The 16,759-nt window shown below is 32.9% G+C and overlaps 1 protein-coding gene across 4 annotated transcripts in view; it reads right to left on the reverse strand.

The window, feature by feature from the left end:
• Nucleotides 1-16,759, reverse strand: part of LOC138690997 (protein tramtrack, beta isoform-like) — a 305,513-nt gene that overhangs the window by 25,723 nt on the left and 263,031 nt on the right. For 3 of the 4 annotated variants that reach the window (XM_069812626.1, XM_069812623.1, XM_069812625.1), the window contains exon 3: nt 14,564-14,659. In XM_069812626.1, coding sequence (XP_069668727.1) covers nt 14,564-14,659 — 96 coding nt within the window. Of the gene's footprint in view, nt 1-451; nt 521-14,563; nt 14,660-16,759 lie in introns of all 4 variants that reach the window. The other variant, XM_069812627.1, reaches the window with a different exon arrangement.

Raw genomic sequence — 16,759 nt, forward strand, 5'->3', positions numbered from 1 at the left:
AGTAAAATAAACATTAATCTTGATATAACCTTGAAATTGAATTAGACATTACTTTGTCTAATCTCGCGCTAGTTGTCTTTCGATTGCATATCCGAGAATAATCGATACTTGCGCTTTCATATTGCTACAATGGTATTTTCTGATTGGTGGAACAACTGAACTTTAATGAATAGGTGTACTTCAATGAGGTCCATTAAAGGGCTGCTACCAGGTGTATAATTACTACATTTCGGCATGGTCGAGCATAAACTACTTTTAAAGACTTTTTTTTACCCATGCAATAGGTATGTATTCTCCCCAGTACATAACAAAATAAAACAGCCCTTTGCTAAATACACCAAGGACAGAAAACAATTATGCCATTTGTTATAAAAACTAAAGAACAATTAACCTTGTTTTTATTAGCTAAGTAGAGCAATTTTAAATTAATACTGAACTTGAAAAGATGTACCTGATATGTCTGAAACCGCAGCTGGGTCGCACGACATAACTGCTGGGCAGCACGCCCATTAAAAATGCCCTGGGGAGAACACTGTATGTTACAAACAGATTGACTGTTGATTTAAGCATTAGCATGAAACTTAAAATACTGAGTGAGCATATTAAAAAAACTTGCTTGAAGAGTTATGATTCCTTAAGTTTTAAGGCTCAAATGATAATTTAAAATGCACTATTACAAAGTTATGCTAATCAAAAGCAGAAAAATTGTAAAACAGTAGGCCTATTTCAAATTATCTATGTAAAAACCGGTGTTTCTTGGTTTTTAAGAGCAACTGAGTGCTTCTAACTACACCAAGCAAATGCGAATACTTACTCACTGCTTGCAAACTTTCATCAAAATTTCTTTTACATAAGCAGCCCCTTTACTCATGTTTATAGGCTCATTTTCATGTAATACAATAAAAACAGGGAGTGTCTTACACAAGGAAAGCAGTATCTGTGTTCATATCTAAATTAATAGCATCAGCTGTGCAATGTAAGAATTTGTTTGGTTTAATAGGCCTATACTTCTGTAAACAAATTGTACATACTTGTCTTAGGTCAATAATGTCAAAATGGTACAAATGGTAGAAGGCTCTTAAGAAGAATATGATCGGCAATGCCTATTAAAGACTTCTGAGAAAGATCCTAAACTTAGAAGTCAAGTATACAGTAGCAGTAAATGTGAGAAGAATTTCTTTAAATGTATCACTGTATAGCAATGTTTACAAACCAGCATCAAATTTAACAAAATGTTTATTTTCATTACACAAATCTTGGGCATCTCTGTAAATACTCAGTGATGACTCAAGTATTATATTAGCACAAGAAATTTGCCGCATTCACTCAATTGAAGATCTCTGGCATCTGTTACATGTCACAGACAGCATAATCCTAGAAACTACCTCAGTCTACTACTCTAGTACATCAAAGATCCCTTGTACCTTATCTCGAACTTCTGGCGTTCAATAATGACATTGTCGACCACAGGTGCATTAGACCTACCTAATCTGTATTATTTTCATACTGTTCATCTGACACACTTGAAACCATGAAAAGTTTGTTATAAATGGAGACCAACTTTATCATTATCATCATCATTACCATCACTTTAAATTTTTATAAATATTATGTGATTACAAGGACCAGAATTCATATGCAAATGCATATTTTTGATGATCGATTGAAAGTCATGCAAAAACATTCTTATACATGTTTTGAATGTCTGTGATGTCGAATATACAAAGTTAATCGCGCATATTTTTGCATATTCCAGGCGTACCTGCATACAATAGATTATTGTGCATATAAAGTAGCATATTTTCAGATTTTGCTGCATAAAACCTCAAATTTGCACATTTTGTAAAAAATAATAATAATAAGTTTCTGGATTGTTCGGATGTTAGCATTGTATTTGATGACTGGAAATTTCTTGCATATTAAGGGTAGATGTGGAAAAACCAAAACAACCATCCCTGCTTTAGTTCCACTGAACTACTGCACAACAAGAAGCATTCTCTAACACCCCCTATCCACCTTTCTTCTGTTTCACTTATTTGTGATGTCCCCTGCAAAATTAGTACAGTAGTACAACTTCAAATACCTTTCCCACGCATAAGGGCCCATTGGTGAAGCAGGCAAGATAAAACTAGAAATGAGGCTATAAAAAAAACCGTTACAGCACTGTGCTCAAAGTGAAGAAAGTCTTGTGCCAAGAAAGTGTGGATTGGATGCGTATTTCCCGGGCTAGAGGGCCGTGGTCTGTTGGTGTTACAATCAAACGTTTCGTCCACTACTCCAGTGGTCATCTTCAGTGGCGTGGTACACGTGTGCGGAAAGATCTGCTGTGTGTATCAGGAACTGGCATTGAGCCAGGTAGCACATCGATATTTAAGGAGTGGGACTGTCGTTGTCGCCGCGGTCCGCACCAGTGGCTTCGGTGTTCTGAGTGTTTGTCATAGTGTCTAATTGTCGGAGAAAGGGTTTGATGTGTGTGCTTCTGAGGGCTGGATACTAAGCTTTGTTGACTTTGAGTCCCTTCCTCCTTACGGTTAAAGTTGTTTTTGTGTTTGTCAGTTTCCACCAACATTTTTTATTAATTTATTGACAACTTACGGAACATCTGCTTGCTTGGGAAAAGAGACATAAGTATTTCTCCCATTACAATAATTCATACAGAAGAAAATCAAATCAAAATAAACCAGTGCGAAGACAGTTTTTCCCCTTCTCCTGTAAAATTAACATTTTTGACATGTGCCACTTTTCCCGAGCACTACAGAACTGGTAATATAACTGTTTCATAAATTCTAACTTAACAGGTTTTTTTGAGAGCAGACTGGATGACAAAAGCTTCTCAACCGATAACAACAGGCATTTCCCATATTTATTCTGCATTTAATTTCCTCCCGAGAGTAATTTATATTTGAAGAGTCCAGTGCAAGAATGATGGATGTCATTTGGAATACATTTTGCAGGAGAAGCGATTGAAAGTTTAAAATGCTTAGCGCTCAAAGCTTAACTGTGATTTTCCGATCATTACTGGACAATGACTATCAGTGTTAATGCCATGTAACTCTCTATGTACATTCTATATGTCTTAAGCTATGCATTGACAGTCTCGGTTCATTTTCGACAAGAAAGTGACATCTATCATTCTTGCAGTGGACTCTTCATTTGTTACTGTTGCTCCAAGTTAATTGAACTTTTTCACCTTTTCAAAGAATAAATTTCTAATTTTTATATTTTCATTTCGTACTATGTCACGAGACATAATCATATACTTTGTCTTTTCGGGATTTACTTCCAAACTATCTCTTTACTTGTTTAAAGTAAAATTTCCGTATTTTCCCTAACAGTTTGTGGATTCACTTTTATTGTGAAAGTTTTTTCGGATGCTTTTATCATTAATTCTACTTATATGCTTTATTTCTTACTTTTCTATAATTTAAGCTAATTTGAATATGTTTAATACTCTCTTCCTCATTTCAGTTATTTTAATCTGGTCTGTATGTCTATAACTACAACTGATCTTAAAAATACAGTTTTAGGTAACTAAATATGTTTTATCTTATCTATTAAGTGTATAGTTTTTCACTCCCACAAAGTATGAAATTGTAAAATTTCCTTTCATACCTTGTTTTTTTTGTCTTACGTTTTTTAAAATTATTACTTACATTATTTGAATTATGTGTTTATGTTATTTTAAAAGTTTAGGAAATACTGCAGCCTAGATGTTATGTAATTTTGTCTGCAACTTTGTTTCTTGCATGATTATTCAAGTTAGAGATCATGAATATGTTTTCTCCTTTAGATATTTTCAAAATATAATTGCTTATATAATACACCAATTGAATCGTGAATTGCAGAAACCGCACAAGTCCATCTGAGTAAGTTTTTCAGGAGGCACAAAAAACCAATTATCTTCGTTTGGTACTTTGAAGTGACAATGTTTTTAAATTAAAGGCTAATAATAAGTTCTAATGTTTGACATACATAAACTTCAAATTTTTTCACTTTAATATTTTCTGGAAAAATCTGAATTGCCTGGACACGTGGGGTTTCTGCTATCTACGCCTAGTAACAATAATTTTATTTCTTTAAAACAAGAAGGCAGAGGAGGACAATATGTTTATCTTCTAAAGAAATTTAAATGTATATTTAAGCTAAGAAATTGAAAAAAGTACGCAAACATGTAAAATGCAAAATTATGTGAATAGGATATAAATTATTGAAATTCCTTTAAACCTATATAAAAAAAAACGAAGAAAAGCAAACTGATATTTTTTTTAGTTTCTAGAAAATTGCATATCCCCTGAATTTGTGGTGTTCCTATAATTTCCTACAATTCACTCTAACTTACTGCAGCAGTGAAATGTACACTGATCATGATTTTATTGTACTACAGTCTATAGCACTTTTGCTACTGTCTGCAAGTCGTTATAAAATAATGATGATGATGATGATGATGATGATACTGATCAGAGCTTGAAGAAAGCATTCATCTGCTCGTCTGTGACAAGTGAAAAATGTTTTAATTGTGCTTCTGCAGTTCGACCATGCTGACTGGTAAGCCACCATAAAATGTTTAAAGTCCTGATGATGATGATGATGATGATGACGACGACGACGATAATAAAAAATAAATCATACCTGGTATTTAGTCTACTTACAATTTCGAAATTATGAACAAAAGTCTGATGAGTTTGACATATGAAACTATTGATTAACAATATTTATTATCTAACAGAAAGAAATTGTCACTTACTATTATACACACCATTTTATTAATCATGTTACATCATATTCTTCTCTTGAATTCGTAATTACAGTTCTACATTGAATTGTACGAACATGTACAAAATACAAATATGTAAAAGAAGCAACACAATTATTTGCTATCTATAAAATTTTAGAAAGATAACGATTTTTACAGAAATGAGTAAATAATTCAATGAATGTATAATGTGATGTGTACTTTCATTGAGTACTACTGGTACAACATTTCAAATTATAGTAAGATTTCAAGCAAACAAAAAAAATTGTGTCTTCAAGGTATTTCATTAACTGATCTACATGCAAAGAACGTTACCAGAGACCACTGAAAGCATAATATAAGATTAAAACAAAACTCAACAGAGTGAGAATGGTACATGCAACAGCTCACCAAAATCTCAAACAAATACATACAGAAAACAGACAGACAGAGAGAGACAATAAGTCTACTAAGAATTTGTTCCAACCTAAGATGTTCAGCAGAACGCTCTTGAAGATACGTAAAAAGATACTGGCCCTAAATGAGAGAGTTTCAGTTAAAATTTACTGGCCATTTCCTGGTCACGTAAAAATCCATTCATCATCGTTCTTGTTCATCATATTATCACAGGACTAAAGAATTCCACCATACAAGTGCTTTCTCCTCACATGCAATTCAACACTGCTACATTTTGCATTTGTTAAGTTTATTTATACACACTTTAACATCTTAAGTCATATTGCGTGTTTAGGATCTGTGTGTATACCAGTCAGCCATTGTTACTATTTTCGATTTTGTTTCTATTTTGTGTTGTAAATGGCTTGTGTTCATGTAGTAACTGATTTTAGATTTTGGTTAATGTTTATGATATTGGTGATTGAGGTGGTGATGAATCATGGTATGTAAATTTCCAATCCGGCATTTGCATTTTGTGACTGACGGAAACCATGACAAACCCCAGTCAGATTCGTTGACCACGGGGTTTGAACCCAGGACCTCCTGAATGCGAGTCTCAAATAGTGTTTAAATACTATCACCACAATGTAAACTTAAGAATACATAACTATTTAAAAAAACAGCCCACTTTCATGATGTTCTTGATTTGTAACAGTGTACTGAAATTTTCTATTATACACTGGTTTAAATGAATTAGCCTAGCCGTCCACTGGCACCGTGAACGGCCGAATACCAGACGACTGGCAGAAGAGCCAATCGATCGTCCACTGGAGCCGACGCTTCGGCTGTCAATTACCAGTTGTATGTCCTCGTGCTATATGCTTACACTTAATACATACATACATACATACATACATACATACAGCCACCGGCGTGGCTCAGTCAGTTAAGGCACTTGCCTGCTGGTCTGAAGTTGCTCGGGCACGGGTTCGATCCTAGCTTGGGTTGATTACCTGGTTGGGATTTTTCCGAGGTTTTTCCCAACCGTAAAATGAATGCCAGGTAATCTATGGCGAATCCTCGGCTTATCTCGCTATCACCAATCTCATCGACACTAAATAACCTCGTAGTTGATACAGCGTGGTTAAATAACTAACTAAATACATAGATACATACATACAAATGGCTTTTAAGGGACCCGCAGGTTCATTGTCGCTATCACATAAGCCCGCCATCGGTCCCTATCCTGTGCAAGATTAAGCCAGTCTCTATCATCATATCCCACTTCCCTGAAAACCATTTTAATATTACTGTCCCATTTACATCTCGGCCTCCCCAAAGGTCTTTTTCCCTCCGGCCTCCCAACTAACACTCTATATGCATTTCTGGATTCGCCCATATGTGCTACATGCCCTGCCCATCTCAAATGTCTGGATTTAATGTTCCTAATTAGGTCAGGTAAGGAATACAGAGTGCAGTTCTGCGTTGTGTAACTTTCTCCATTCTCCTGTAACTTCATGCCTCTTAGCCCCAAATATTTTCATAAGCACCTTATTCTCAAACACCTTTAACCTCTGTTCCTTCCTCAAAGTGAGAGTTCCACAACCATATAGAACAACCGGTAATATAACTACATTATATAGGCCTATTCTAAGTTTCAGAACAACTGGTAATATAACTACCTTATATAGGCCTATTCTAAGTTTCAGATTTTTTGAAAGCAGACTGGATGACAAAAGCTTTTCCATCTAATAATAACAGGCATTTCCCATATTTATTCTCTGTTTAATTACTTCCCAGGTGTCATTTATATCTGTTACTGTTGCTCCAAGATTTTGAATTTTTCCACCTCTTCGGAGGATAAATCTCCAATTTTTATATTTCCATTTCGTACAAAATTCTGGTCACAAGACACACTTTGTCTTTTCGGGATTTACTTTCAAATCTATCGCTTTACTTGCTTTAAGTAAAATTTCCGTGTTTTCCCTATTCATTTGTGGATTTTCTCCTAACATATTCATGTCATCCACACAGACAAGAAGCTGATGTAACCCGTTCAATTCCAAACCCTCTCTGTTATCATGAACTTTCCTAATGGCTGGTGCATATGGATTCTGCTGTAAGTTTCACTGAGACATATTTTAATTAATCAAACTAGTTTCTTGGGAATACCAAATTCAATAAGAATATTCTATAAAACTTCTCTCTTAACCGAGTCACATGCCTTTTTGAAATCTATGAATAACTGATGTACTGTACTCTTATACTCCCATTTTTTCTCCAATATCTGTTGAATACAAACAATCTGATCAATAGTCGAGCTATTAGTCTAAAACCGCACTGTTAATCCCCAATAATTTCATCTACATATGGAGTTAACTTTCTCAAAAGAATATTGGACAAAATTTTGTACGACCTTAACAAAAGTGGTATTCCTCGAAAGTTACTACAGTTAGTCTTGTCCCCTTTTTAAAAATAGGTCAAATTATGTACGCCTTCCATTGTTCTGGTACAATTTCCTTATGCTTATTATTATTATTATTATTATTATTATTATTATTATTAGAATGAATGTGGAGGACATGTTACTATTATTGGACAATGAGGAGATGGAGAGCGAAATGACGAAAATATAGGGTATATCCTATGCTTAGAGAAAGATGTCACCTGGGTAAGTTTCATCATCTACACCTACAGTACCAACTGCAGTATAGTGATTATATTTAGAAACGTCTTAAGACTAAATGACACAGACTGCAAAGATTGTAATAAAATAACAAATTTCTAAAATGAAATAATTTCAGAGTGTGAATCATTAAGCATGATGAAGATGATGATGATAACAAGGAATAGTTTAATTCTGTTTAAACGCTATTCTCAAGCATTACACAGTAATTTATAACTATTAAGAACATCCCATAACTTGAAATAATTCAACAATTTCAAAATGGCATTATTTACGTTATAAGGTCACAAAATGCCAAGCAACAAATTCAGCTTATTTGTGGCACGCATGGCCAAACAGTATCAAAATTAATGTTACAACAAAGCCAAAACACACACGATATATTTCAACACAGATTATAACAACATTTTCTTAAAATATAAGTACCTGTACATGAAGCATTTCATGTGGCAGTATTAGAGTTTGAAATGTAGTGAATGAATAAACTACTTTTATCAGCATGTATCTTGATTAAAGTTAAAAAGAAACTATGGAAAATTAGTTGAAATCACAAAACTCATAGAGTTTAAAAAAAAAAATAGCTAGGCCGTACTGTATTAAGAAACGGATCACCAAATTCACGGCTGTGATGATCGTGAAGTAGGACAAAATTTCGCACTGTAAGAAATCCTGATGTAAGATAGGCTATGACAGTAAGACTTAAGCCTAGTGATGTATGACCTGTTAATGTATATTGAGCTGATTCAACTTGGAATAAAAGTACTTTATGCAAATAATTAATGATGTTCGAAAAAATGAAGTTTCAACATTTATACAAAAAAAAAAAATGAATACCATCTGCAATTTAAATTCGTCATCTAATTCTAAGAATTGGCATTAGTCAACCACTTAAATGAAGATATTTCTCTCAATAGCAAGAGTGAGTCAAGTGACATCTGCAAATTCTCCTGTTTTATTAAAATCATTACAGTAGTAGGGCAACAAAACATACCTTCCAGCCATATAATACTTTATTAGCTTTATAGACAAATCCTCAACAAAACCGCCTCCCAAATGGCCACAAATTAAACAGAAAAAGATAACAGAATCATGAAATATTACGTCTTTATGGGGAAGCAAGAGAAGAAATGGCGCAAGATAATTAATTTTTATCACCACTGGACAACAAAAACCTTATGGTCCCTCAATTTTGCACCCAAATAATAATAATACTTACTTACTTACAAATTGCTTTTAAGGAACCCGAAGGTTCATTGCCGCCCTCACATAAGCCCGCCATCGGTCCCTATCCTGTGCAAGATTAATCCAGTCTCTATCATCATACCCCACCTCCTTCAAATCCATTTTAATATTATCTTCCCATCTACGTCTAGGCCTCCCTAAAGGTATTTTTCCCTCCAGTCTCCCAACTAACACTCTATATGCATTTCTGGATTCGCCCATACGTGATACATGTCCTGCCCATCTCAAACGTCTGAATTTAATGTTCCTAATTATGTCAGGTGAAGAATACAATGCGTGCAGTTCTGTGTTGTGTAACTTTCTCCATTCTCCTGTAACTTCATCCCGCTTAGCCCCAAATATTTTCCTAAGCACCTTATTCTCAAACACCCTTAACCTATGTTCCTCTCTCAGAGTGAGAGTCCAAGTTTCACAACCATACAGAAGAACCGGTAATATAATTGTTTTATAAATTCTAACTTTCAGATTTTTGGACAACAGACTGGGTGATAAGAGCTTCTCAACCGAATAATAACACGCATTTCCCATATTTATTCTGTGTTTAATTTCCTCCCAAGTGTCATTTAAATTTGTTACTGTTGCTCCAAGATATTTGAATTTTTCCACCTCTTCGAAGGATAAATCTCCAATTTTTATATTTCCACTTCGTACAATATTCTGATCACAAGACATAATCATATACTTAGTCTTTTTGGGATTTACTTCCAAACCAATCGCTTTACTTGCTTCAAGTAAAATTTCCGTGTTTTCCCTAATCGTTTGTGTATTTTCTCCTAACATATTCACGTCATCTGCATAGACAAGAAGCTGATGTAACCTGTTCAATTCCAAACCCTGCCTGTTATCCTGAACTTTCCTAATGGCATATTCTAGAGCAAAGTTAAAAAGTAAAGGTGATAGTGCATCTCCCTGCTTTAGCCCGCAGTGAATTGGAAAAGCATCAGATAGAAACTGACCTATACGGACTCTGCTGTATGTTTCACTGAGACATATTTTAATTAATCGAACTAGTTTCTTGGGAATACCAAATTCAATAAGAATATCATATAATACTTCCCTCTTAACCGAGTCATATGCCTTTTTGAAATCTATGAATAACTGATGTACTGTACCCTTATACTCCCATTTTTTCTCCATTATCTGTCGAATACAAAAAATCTGATCAATAGTCGATCTATTACGCCGAAAACCACACTGATGATCCCCAATAATTTCTTCTACGTATGGAGTTATATAAATTTCGCTATATAATGCACTTCCACCCTCTTGTATTAATTCTGCTGGAATTTGATCGATACCTGGAGACTTGTACTTTTTCAGATTTTCTATCGCAATTTCGACTTCTGAAAGCGTGGGTTCGGGTATAAATGGCTCAGCAGTTTGTATTTCAATTTCATCCCGATCATTTCTATTTGGCCTATGTACACAAATAATAATAATAATATTAATAATAATAATAATAATCATCAGCACCATCACATTAATGAAAGTTAATGTTTCTAATTTCTGACCTGGACTGCTCAATTCCTGAATTGCTCAAAGAAAATGATACATGAAATTAATGCTTTTCATTGAAAATTGGTGAAAAATTACTTAAGAGATTAGTAAACGTATCACTTGTTTAACTTAGTTCTTATAACTAACAGATATACCTAACTGTAACTAAAAACCAAAGATATTAGGTACAGTGAAATGCAGTTATTATGAAAGCCAAAGTTACGAATTTTTCAGAATAACGAAATAATTTTTTAGTCCCAGCCATTTTGCTCTTAATTTGCATGTTAAAAATGTTCTGTTTAAATAACACATAAGTGACGAACTATTCAGTTTAATGTAATAATAATAATTCATCCTGCTACAAAAAAAAATGTTATTTTAACGAAATTAGGCCTAATAAGCAGTTAAAAATTGCTTAAAATAAATTCGAAAGAAAATGAAATAACTTAAATGAGTTATTGCTAGGCACTGGTCACCCTTGGTTTCAGCGAGTTTTCTAAATGCACTTCCGTAGACGCGATTGTTGTGGTTTGAATTTATATTTCAATGAAACAGTTTAATAAAATCGAATTTTCGAAGGCAGTTTGTTCCTAAACCACCCTAAACGTTAAAGGAAGAAGTGAAGAAGCAAGTAGGGCTGAAAAAAAGCCAAGAAGCAGTTTTCGCTAGATGAGAAGAGAAAAATCATTGAAGGAGTAGACAGATGAAAGAAGAAAAGCGAAGTTGCAAGAAAATATGGCATAAGTGCATCGACACTTTCAACATTTGTCAAAGACAGAGCAAAAATTGAGAAAAGTATTTAATCTGACGCCATTGGATTTCAGAGAAAGAAGATAAGAAGTACCGCCATGAAGAAGTGGATAGTGCTGTGTATGTGGTTTATTCTTTATTACATAGGGTAAGTCAAACTGTTAAAATAATACGTATTACTGTATCAATCTCAAAGCTAATATTTCAAGTGATCGATTCAGAACCCAAATTTTTGGTCCTAACAAGGCCATGATGAATGAAAAATGTTGCAAAATATGCAAGAATAATTATCCAGTTGTCGAATATGCAGAATTATCATTAGGCCTATGGTATCGATACTTATTGAAGTTACAATATAATTATGGCTTACAGTATAACCTAACCCAGGTAAAGTATCTGTTATTCCATAACATGGGATACAATTTGTAGGCATATTTGATCAATTTTCGGTTTAACAAAATTTCACTATAATGAAAATAATTACAGCATCCCCTCGAGTTCGATATACTGGCATTTTACTGTACTCTGAAATCCATACTTTGGTTTCTAAAGAAATAGGACTTACAACTATAGTTATTTCTCATCTATATACGAATTCGATTCTGAACTATGCAGAATAATTTAATATTGTTCAATCTTAATTCGACTCAACATACACAAATTATGTTCACATATTCTACAACACTGTATTCTTAAATATACAATTTTAATAAACGAGTGCATTTAGAGGATCAAATTATTTCCGAAGTTCAAGATGTAATCTCGACATGAATGTCACACTTTCACTTCTTAAGACACATGCTTCACCCTATTTAAGTAACAATGTTATCTCAGTATTGTTTCATTGTCATACATTATAGTTAAACTTAATCACATTCTAAATTACAACTGAAGCATTACGACATTTTTTGTATAATACATTTCTGGATGCCAAATTGTACAATTCTCAAATTATGCCACAGATATAAGGAACTTAATAGATATTCCATATTACTTACATACATCAAGCTGAAATTTATAGAGTTATGAAAACAAAAATGTAAGTAATTTTACTTCTGCATGTCCTTCATGACCATGACGTGAACGTGTCTAGTCAAAACAAATAAATAAAAGCAAATACTGTTTCACTGGACAGTTGACAAGTATTTGTTATCCCTACCTGGTAACTTCATAACTGAAAATTCAAACCAACCAGCGAGATACAACTCAGATGCCACATAGACTTGTCTGTAAAAAGAGTGTAATTTTGCACCACACTATTTTTGTATCTAACAGAATGAATAAATAACACAAAACGTCACTTTTAACTTTTGACACTGATCAACTTCACCATGACCATCTTAACAAACATCAATTTTGGAGTCAAGAACAAGAAGAAGCAACAACAATACCCGATCATCCAACTCTCAAGATAACCTGAAAGTCATCTTTAATACTGATTCATTTAGGCTAGGCTACTATAACTTATTTAAACATATGTAAATGTTTTTTATTTCTCTGTTTCTTTAACCTTCAACTCTGATTTAGGTCACAAGGTTTATATAAGTTTATATATCTCTGTGTGTGTATATGCATCATGCATCTGTATACAAAGAACACTCTGGTACTCTTGTTTTATGGTACCGGTATTGTAATATATGAATCGTTAAACCACAAAATAAAGATAGATTACAGTTACTGTTGCCTTCCTGCAATACTGTTCAGAATTCGTTTATAAGCCTATATCAAACAACTAACATTCTACCATTTAAGAATGTTTAGATATTAAAGCTTAAGAAATGATACCAAAAACTTGTGATAGGCCTATGCTATGAGTCTAACTCTAAGACAACCTTAGTTTTCATCAAAGAGGCATGAGTACCTATAATATTAAATGTCATAACCTTTAATAAATATACATTATTGATATCATTATATATGGTTTGTTTTTTTAATATACTGTAAAAGTCCCTGATCACATCTGCATGAAAAACAAACATTCAAGGCTGTGAAATAGTTTCCCACAGTATTCAGAATTAATGTGAGGTGGGGATATTGTCCTGAAATGCACTATGTTCCACGACTGAAAAGTGAGTTATATTTAAATCTAAAATTTGCATTTTAATACTAAAGACATGAGTTTTCACTGTGTTAATATTATTAGCAGTATCTAATTTCATAATAAACTGATCAGAAGTTTCTAAAAATGCTGGAATGGTATTTATCATTGACTGCTGTGCCACATTTAAAGAAATAGTTTTGACTATTCTTGAACAACTGAACTAAAAATCCAAGCAAATATTTCACCAAGAACATATGCAACATAAAATTTATATATTAAACGCTATGTCAGATAAAGTTTTCATCACTGATATTAATTATCATAATAATTGTATCACACAGTTCTCGGTACTTCATTACCTGTGTAATTTTACATCAAAGATGATGAAAAATTTACTGCAGTTCACTCTTCATTTTAAATTACTTACTTTATGTTAATAAACCAGGAAAGTTCAGTCTCTTACTTAAAAAGAGAAGACCTAATTATGAAACACGAACTCACTCATATAATTTAATAATAAAATGGTCACAAATTTCTAAAAATGATGTTTTTATTATTAGCTGCCATGCTCATAGACCTATATAGCAGTGCACATTTGGAGAAATTGTTTTGACTACCTAGAAAAACTGATTATAATTTAAATCCAAGCAAATAATATTTTACTAATAAATCTAAGCAACATAAAATTTGTAGGCTATACTAAAAGTTGTATCAGACGAAGTTTTCATCATTGATATTTATCATTAGTGCACAATTTTCGATAAATCTTGTAGGCCTATTAACTTATCTGTGAAATTTTACACCAAAGATGAGAATTTAACTGCAGATATTTTACTTTTTTATTATTAATAAACCAGACAATACCTAATGAAATGCCAACTCTTGGAATCTCTGCAGGGAATAAAACCAAAACAGATATAAATTGCTCAAAAACGTTACTAAATATTACATTCAATTAACAATTACAACTAATAGGTAACAGGTAGCTACTTATAACTTATTACTGATACAAGATTGTATGTGGAAGGATAGTCTACATACAGATTACATGAATTTTTAAAAGAAGTCTCACATTTAACAATTCCGGACTGTTAAGAGCATGTATCAATAATAAATTTATTTACATTTAGACTATAATAAACCAATAAAAAAAATGATCAGTATTAAGTTACACTAACTATACAAAAACAAAGAAATAAGTTAAATCGAAGTGACTTACCGGCTCATGTGGATGCCTATAATCTGAGGAACTTTCTCCCGTGGTGCTTCTATCATCTCCTACACTTCGATCCCATTCTACTTCCTTCTTCAAGGACTGAAAAAAATTTCAGATACAGTAGTTTTATAGCCACACTGAAAATACTAATACATTAATACAAAATTGTGAATTATCACTACAAATTACAGTAATATAATAATTATACGGAGATTAATTGTACATTTGTAGTTTTTATTTTGTTGGTTATAAATCTATCCATATCTGTAAGGGAAAAGTATTTGGGTAAGCCTTAACAAAATAGTCAGTGCAAGTTTTTTTTAAAATAAAATTTGATTCATCAACAGTTCACTGTTAAAATCAAAATTCTTCAAAGAAAGTTTTACACTAAATAGGTCTATAGGCCTATATGTACAATGCCACCATATCTGAAAATGTATTTTCATTATCTAACAGTAATGTATAATGTAATAACTTTATTACAAACACCAAATGAACGTAGATTATGTAGGTTAAACTTAAAGAGATAGGCCTATCATTATTCAGTAGGTACACAGTGTTAAATACCTAGTAAAATTAGGCTATACAGGCCTAAGTTAATTATACCGTAAATAAATCATTATTCAATGCACAGTGTGAAATAGTAAAATTAAGGATGCAATTGAAGAGTCCACTGCAAGAATGATGGATGTCACTTTCTTGTCGAAAATGAACCAAGACTGTCAATGCGTAGCTTAAGACATTTAGAATGTACATAGAGAGTTATATGGCATTAACACTGATAGTCATTGTCCAGTAATGATCGGAAAATCACAGTTAAGCTTTGAGCGCTAAGCATTTCAAACTTTCAATTGCTTCTCCTGCAAAATGTATTCCAAATGACATCCATCATTCTTGCAGTGGACTCTTCAATTATATACCGTAAATAAATCATAATTCAGTGCGCAGTGTCCAGTAGTAAAATTATATAGAATTATAATTAATTTAAATAATGATTTTTTTTCTCATATTTTAAGTAACTTAATTAAATGTTAATCACAGGAACGCCATTTCGTAATTTCAATTAAGAAACACGCCAAACGAATTATCTTTGCACCAAAAACGGATGCTCCCTGGACCAAATTATCATATTTTATAATTATTTGAATGCAACAGAAGTCAGAAGTCTTGCTAAACATGTTATTGCTGAAGCACTACGAAATGGCGTTCCTGTGCTTAACAATTACCTTTTAAATAAATTAACAACCGAGGTATGGCACTAATTTAGCATTAAAAAATTGAAAACTGCTAACGACTTACCAAACAGAAGTTTTGGGCTTGAAATTATGCGCAGAGAGTGCAATAACTTCTTTTGAAAAGTGAATCTGAAGAATTAACATATCTAGAAGCTAGAGGTATTCAGAATCATTTAAGTTATACCAGTATTATGACAAGGAGGAATGTCTACATAACATGAATTACAAAACTGTGGTTAGTATGTTGTTAAGGACAATTTACAACCAGTGTCTATATTTTGACATTACAATCAGTGAAAAATGCTAACTTAACAGAGGAGAGGCTGCAGGTTATGCAGGAGAAGATTTCAGTAAAAAATGAGTTACAATTTAAAATGAAGATTATTTAAACAAAGTGGAAGCAATATTAATGTAGGCTTCCAGTGACTGCATGTATATAGTAGTAATAGGTCTATACTAATTCAAGTCCATTTGTTGACCCTATTATGTCGCTATTGATGCACAATTAGGCCTATTAAAGAAGAATGCGTTTTTACACCGGATAAAAATTAAAATCACGGAAGAAAACTGATATTAGTAGGCCTACACATTTTTCTGAGTACTACAACGTTTATCTTCGCTTTATTTCACAATTTCTCCACAATTTGCTATCATCCCTACTGTTGGAGCATAGTCTACATATGGCATTTGTGATACCAGTAGTTGTTTTAAAGAAAATCACATAAGTTAAGGGAAAAGAATTAAAAAAAATGGCTTGAATATTAAAAATAACGCAAATCGGTTAAAATACAAATTCAACGCTCATAAATCAATTTATTCCACAAAAAATCTATAAAATGATATAAAAATAGGCTAGGTAAATAACAAATACTCTTTGACAATAAAACGTCTATGCCTGTATAATGAAATTAGTTTAACGTACATTTTACTGGAATCTATCCAAAATATCGTCCATAAGTACACA

The sequence above is a fragment of the Periplaneta americana genome, chromosome 16, assembly GCF_040183065.1.
Source record: "Periplaneta americana isolate PAMFEO1 chromosome 16, P.americana_PAMFEO1_priV1, whole genome shotgun sequence".
Lineage (NCBI taxonomy): Eukaryota > Metazoa > Arthropoda > Insecta > Blattodea > Blattidae > Periplaneta > Periplaneta americana.